This window comes from Gavia stellata, chromosome 30 (genome assembly GCF_030936135.1).
Source record: "Gavia stellata isolate bGavSte3 chromosome 30, bGavSte3.hap2, whole genome shotgun sequence".
Lineage (NCBI taxonomy): Eukaryota > Metazoa > Chordata > Aves > Gaviiformes > Gaviidae > Gavia > Gavia stellata.
Window position 1 is genome coordinate 3,931,661 of NC_082623.1, and position 6,513 is coordinate 3,938,173.

Genomic DNA, 6,513 nt, shown 5'->3' on the forward strand with positions numbered 1-6,513 from the left:
TGAGATGGGAATGCTGCTGCAGTCCGACCTTCGGGCATGGCCGGGGCATCGCTGGGGGAAGGCGGCTCTGGGTGCTTCAGGCTCCAGGACCTTCCCTCCTCTGGGACGAGAAGAAACAGCCCACGCTGCAACGCTCCGGGATGTTGTAAATAAATATATTTTAATGATTCTTCTTCCATTCCAGTCCATTCTTTTATACATTTATTTATAAAACAGTAGTAAAATTTTTTAATCAGAGCACAGTGCATTAAAAAAAGAAAAGAAAAATAAAACAAACAAAAAAAACCCCAAAAGATTAAAAAAAATAATAATAATCCACAACAGTTTACTCACGGCCAGGGGAGATACCACATCTTGCGCTAAGCAGCGGATGGTCCTCTGCCCGCTGGTGCCAGGAGCGGGGCGCAGAGCGGGCGCACACCCCAGCGGGGCACCACCAGCGAGGGCACAGCAGAACCACCTTATAGCCACGATAATCCCAAGCGACCAGGGATTTCCTATGCCCACCCCGAAGCACCCGCGCAGACCTTCTGGTGTGCGCAGAGCCACAAATCACCCACATCTATAGGTACTCAGCACAGCATATGGGGTGCTGCCGCCCTGCCAGGGGGGATTATTCTCTTTACAGGCACTAACGGCAGCGCACAAAGGATGCCAAGGCCTCCCGTGAACACGTGGGGTGAAACAGCCCCAAACCCGCCAGCACCCAGCTCAGTGCCCCTCGCCCCGACGTCCCCTCCGCTCCCTTCCCTGCACCCCTGCAGGGCAGTGGCCAGACCCTGCCCTGCCCCAGCGCTCCAGGACACCTCCGACATGTCCTCCCTCTTCCTTTCCCCCTCTCCTCCCCACCTTCTGCACTTCCCTGCACCCTCACCTCCGACAGCACCTCCCCAGGGGGGCACCAGGGCTGTCCCCCACCTCACAATCCCAAATCCAGCCACGACGGAGCCAGCTTGTCCCTCCTTGCCTGGGCTTTCCCATCGCAGTCCCAACCCCGTGACATCCTCCATCCTCGGTCCAGGACGGGGTGCACCCAGTGACCCCCATCCCCAGGCAGGCTCCTGACTGTCCAGCCACAGCTCCCACGGCCCGGGGGGGGTGATGCTGCGCTATAGTACAGGATCGCAAAGGGGATCTCCTCTCCCCAGCCTTCCCTGCGCTCCCCTTCGGGCTTTACAACAAATCTGTGCACTATTTTCCCTGTGAACAGCATCCCCCTCCCCTGCCCAGCTCCCTCCCCACCACCAGCCAGGCTGAGGAGGCAGAAGATGACGCAGAGCCCAGAGCAGCTCCCCGTCACCGAGCCATCCTGGCTGGGGAACGAGCTGGCGATGCTGGAAAGAGAAATAAACCCCGTGAGCCAAAGGCAGAGAGTGGGCGGCTCAGGTTTGGCAATCAGTAAATCATCCCCTGGTCCCCGCCGGCCAGAGCCTGGACCTCAGTGCCCAGATGTGGGGCAGGACATCCGCTTTCAACAAGTATCCCCCCAAAAAAGTGTAAAAACCCTTTATCCTTCCACCCAAAGAGCCGCAGCTCGGCTTTACGGGGCAGAAGCACCTCTGCGGGGATGTCTCAAGGGAGGCTGAAGGTCGCCTGGCACCATGCAGCCCTTGTCCAGAGGCCAGCGAGGTTTTGGGGTGGTGGGTGCTGTCAAATCCCGAGGGAGGTCCCCCTGCAAGGTGTTTTGGAAGCCCTCAATGCCGACCTGAATTTGTAGCCTCAGACCCAGCTCACTTGGACAACACCCCCGTGCCCCATGAATTAAAACTTGCTCCAATTAAGCACCTCTTCTCCCTCCAGCCCTGCGACCTGGAGAGGCAGCGGGTGCTCCGAGGAAGGAGGAACTGGGAAGGACGTGGCACTGTGAAGCATCCGCAGGGCTCAGAGGCCACCACTGGGGAAGACTCGTTGGGGACGTGGGCTCCCGGAGCAGGGCAGCAAGGAGGCAGCAAGCCAGACAAAAAGCTCGCGCATTGTCCCTCTCTTCCCAGGGACTTGAAGGCTCCTGCCCGCTCCGGCTCCGAGCCAGCACCCTGCGGAAGAAGGACAGTCTGGGAGGGTTTCGCTGAAAGGCAAAGCAACCAAGATCATGCTCCTGGGCTGGGGAATCTGCAGTCAGGCCAACGCCATGGCAAGCCAAGAAGGTCCGCTGCAGCTCCTGGCAAAAAAACCCTTGTGAAAGACACGGCGGTACCCGGCGAGCCTTGATCCGAGACGCCCGTTGCATAGAGAAAAGGTATTCCTACGTAGATTCAAGTGCGCAGCAGGACGGGCTCCTCCTGTGAGAAGAGTGCCCTGTAACTTCACTAACCAAACTTGAAGGTCCAGTCCTCGCCCCCAGCGTCGGAGCAGCTCCTCATCACAGCATGTCTGCATCCTCCATGCTGAAGCTGCTCCGGCGACTGCTGGCCTTGGAGGCCTCCGGGGACATGGCTGAGAACAAGGGGTCGGAAGCCAGGGGCAGCATGGTGTCCTGCATCAGCATCAAGTCCAGCTCCTTCTTGGATAGGGAAGGGAACGAAGCACTGTGGCCGGGCTCCAGGCTGTCCGGGAAGCCCCGGGAGCCGTCGTCGAAGCTCAGGCTGTGGGTAAAGTCCAGCTGGTGGTAGGGAGATTGGGGTGGTGGAGGCAGCGCTGGCTGCGGCTGCGACTCGGGGTCCGGGGGTGGCAGCAGTGGCTCCAGCGTCCCCTCGTCCCCACTGGCTTCTTGCTTGACCACCTGCTGAGCCAGCTCGGCCACGTTGACGCCCGAGGGCGAGGAGGTGGGCAGCCCGTGGACGCGTGCCTGCATCTCCAGCTCCTGCCAACAGAGCACAGGAGGTCTTTGGTGGGGACGTCGCACACGGGGACACGGCAGATGGGCATCCACGGAGGGCAGGGACAGAGGGACTGAGAAGCTCACAGGGAAGGAGCCCGTGGAGGAGGTGAAGGGTGGAAAATGGTGACCCACGCAAAGCTCAACGACACTCGCCGTGGTGACCTAAGCCTCAGACGGCTAGTTTGTCGGAAGACTTTGTTCCTGGTCACTTGGCAGCCGTAAGAGGGAGGAGAGCCCCTGCCCATCCCCTCGGCAGGGCAGGAGTGAGCTGCTCGTGGGGCTGGAGCAGAGCAGAGGGAGGGAAGAGCACAGGGAAGCTCACCTGGATGCGGAGCAGTAGCTGCTTATTCGTCATCTCCAGACGCCGTGAGTGATTCTCCAGGTCTCGTGACCTCTGCAAGTCCTTCTGCATCCTCTTGATGTAGTCCACAGACGCCTTCAGGATTGTCCCTTTGTTCCAGCGCACGTCTCTGCCGTGCAGGATGGAAAAAGAGATTGCCACCTGCGTGCCAGCAACATGTCCCCTCACCCCTGCTCCACCAAAAAGCCCCTCTGCAAGTATCGCCTGCCACAGGGCCGAGCATCGAGCAAGCCCACGAGACCCGCAGTTATCCCAGCCTCGCAGAAACCACTGATACGTACAGGTCGTTGGCCTTGGGGATCAGCATCCCCAACTCTTTGATGCGGTCATTGATGTTAAACCTTCGCCGTCTCTCAACTGCAGGGTGAGAAGAGAAGGAAGGAGGTGAGGAGGTGACAGAAGCAGGAGAGGCTCAATGTCCCGCAGACCCCACTGGCCACGCTGCTGTCCCCGGCTCGTGGGGCTGGGAGCCACCGTCGTGCCCTGGCCAGACCCTCCGGAGTCGGGGGGCTCAGGGTGAGAAACCTCTGGGGCCAACCTTGCCAGTCCATCGTCCCGGCTGGTCTGACCTTCCCCCAGTGCTAACGAGAAGGGCAACAGGGTGTCCTCTGCACCGCGGGCATTTTGCAGAGCCGGGAAAGAGGGAGCCGTGGCAGGGGGCTGTGGGGGTGTTTCCTGAGGGTGAGGTGGGACGGGAAGGGGGACCCGGCTCGGAGAGTGGGGAATGAGGATGGAGAGTGATGAGGAAAGGGCTGCAGGGATGGGAGAGGGAAAGCTGTGCCATCCACGGGCAGCCAGCGCCGAACTCACTCAGGTTGTGATTGTCTTTCTTCTGGCGCTCTTTTGCCAGGGCTCGGCTCTCGGCATCTGCAACAGAGACCCGCAATGTCACCCAGAGGGGACGAGGCTGCATCTCGCCCCATGAGCATCGCGGGCTGGTGTTGGAGCACCCCGGCACCCCCCAGAGCTGCCCTCCCCACCCATGGGGACAGGGAAGCCCCAGCCAGCTTTGGTGCTCGCCATCACTGCCGGCTCCCTGCCGGCTCTGGGGCCAGGGACATACCTGTCAGCTCTCTCTTCTGGGTGAGGTCGGCAGGGCAGGAGCTGCTGGTGACACCTACGAGAGAGGCTGTCACCTGGGGGTCCCCGCTATAGACATTCATGTGACTGCTGGACATCGGCAGCTGAAAACCAGAGGGACAGGCGGGTTAGCTCCATCCGGGGCCGCGGGACCGGGGCTCAAGCCTGGGTGTTTGGCCTCTGGGATGCGAGTGCGTAGCCCAGGCAGGTGTTAATTGTCTTCCTGGGCCCTTAAAACAGCTATAATCAGAGTAGCAAAGAAAACAGGACTTCAAAGGGCGCAGCTGATCCCCTCCCATGGCCAGCATCTAAAATAGGGCAGATGAATCACACCCGAGAAGGGCCTGGCAGGATGAATCCTACTGGGAGGCTCAAGCTGGCGTACGGATCCGACCCGGGAGACGGTGCTGCTCCAAACAAGCCTCTGGCTGGGAAACGTCTCCGAGCACCAACATCCCCCCACGCTGCAGCAGAAGCTTGGTCCCTCCCCGCGCCCCTCTCCCGTCTCTCCGACTTTTTACAAGGGCTCCCAACTGCCCTTAAAGAGGAAAAGCAGCTGAAGAACTGGCTCTTGCAGTTGCAAAAAGGAGATCTCGCTGCCTCCCTTCCCCGAGCCCCAGGTCCGCAGGGACACCCGTCCCAGGACGAGGCTGGGTTGAGCTGGCACCCGGGCATCGCTGCAGGGATGTGGCAGGACAGGTCCCCTCTGTGCCACCTCCATCCCTGGCAAGCATGGGGGTGCGGGACGCCCAGGCCACCCTCCCTCCTGCAGCCCGGGGTCTGAGCTCTTCCTAAGGCGCATCAGAGACTCACTGTGTTGGGCATGTGGACTTCGGGGTTCATATAGCCCAAAACGTCATCCAGGCGCATGATGTCATCGATGACCTCATCGAACTGAAAGGGAAAGGCGTAAGGTGCCAATGGGCTTCTCTGTCCTTTGCAGCACCTTTGCCTCCCCCAGCAGCCTGGTGACACCTCCTCACCTCCCGCTCGGGGTTGGAACCGATGTTGAGCATGGCCATGGGGCTGTTGGGCGCGCTGTTGCCCGCCGAGGAGGACATGACGTGGCCGGGCCGGACGCCGGGAGACGCGGCGGGGGGCGGCTTGGGAGAGTGGCTGACGGGGCTGACATGGGCAGCAAACTTGTTCCCGTAGGTTTCGGAGAGATAAGCCTGAACCTTCTTGTCCCGCGACTTCTGCAGGTGGTACGTGGTGGGGTTCTCCAGGTAGGACTGGACCTGCAAGAAGACAAACCATCAGGGATCCCCGAGGGGTCTCCCGCACCCCTTCGGCCCCGGGGTCGGGGGGACACCCCCAGCACTGTACCTTGAGGACCTCTCCAGGCACGGGCGGTGGGGACTGGTAGTGGACAGGGGTGTTGATGGCCGGGGTGGAGGCCACCGGCATCCGCTGCTGCTGCATGTAGTTCATCATCATCTGCTGCTGCACGCGCTCCCTCTCGGCCTCCTGCTGCGCTTGCTGCTTCATCAGCTCCATCCGCAGGCCGATGCGGGACGCCATGGCGCACGGGAGGGTGGGACGCGAGCGCCCGCCGGGCACGGAGGTGACCCTGAGAGGAGGAGGACCCGGCACATCAGGAACAGCCAGGGAAACTGAGGCACAGGGAGGGAGCAGACATCCTGGAGCACCCGCACCACCAGCCGGTGGCTTAGCCAGGACGATCGCCCTAACGCCAGATGGACGGGTCTGCCCTCCTGCCGCAGCTCCCCGCCATGCCACCGCTCTCCCTGGGGACAGCCGGGGCACCCCGGGGGGGACGGGGAGGGAGCAGCCAGGACCCCGCGCCCGGCAAGCGTGGACTCACATACCGCTGAGTTCAGCTGGAGCGTGCTTTGAGCCACCAACTTCCGAAAAACCGGAGCGAAGCAGGAAGGGCCGGGAAAAACCGGAGCCCAGGAGAGGAGCGAAAGGGAAAGAGAAAGCAAGGGAAGAGCAGGAAGAAAAGGCCGGTGGGTGCCAGGAGCCGGAGGCAGGGTTTAACCCTCAGCCCGGCTGCCCCGAAACCTCAGCTCCGGCGCGGGACGAACAACGCAGCTTCTGTGCGGGGCCGGCACACGAGCGCGGAGGCGGGGGGGAGGCGTGCGAGGCCCCCACACCGCACAGACCGGCCCTTGTTCCCCCGTACAAAGGGGACGGCGGCCCGTGGAGGGAGGGAGAGGACGCCGGGGCGAGGGGAGCTGCCCTACCCAGGCTCTCTGGGGCACGACGATGGCTCTCCATGGGGCTGGTCTCC

General features: G+C 61.8%; 1 protein-coding gene across 2 annotated transcripts; it reads right to left on the reverse strand.

Annotated features, from left to right (window-relative positions):
• Positions 1-1,486: 1,486 nt before the first annotated feature.
• TFEB (transcription factor EB) lies at positions 1,487-5,792 on the reverse strand. 2 transcript variants are annotated; one of them, XM_059831057.1, is made up of 8 exons: positions 5,586-5,792; positions 5,243-5,497; positions 5,073-5,153; positions 4,243-4,363; positions 3,990-4,046; positions 3,461-3,536; positions 3,141-3,288; positions 1,487-2,800 (listed from the first exon to the last, which is right to left on the reverse strand). In XM_059831057.1, the coding sequence occupies exons 1-8, from the start codon at positions 5,778-5,780 to the stop codon at positions 2,360-2,362; spliced, it is 1,374 nt and encodes a 457-aa protein (XP_059687040.1). In that variant the 5' UTR covers positions 5,781-5,792; the 3' UTR covers positions 1,487-2,359. The 2 variants fall into 2 exon arrangements, with proteins under 2 accessions (XP_059687040.1, XP_059687041.1); XM_059831058.1 differs by lacking the exon at positions 5,243-5,497.
• Between the last annotated feature and the right edge of the window lie 721 nt (positions 5,793-6,513).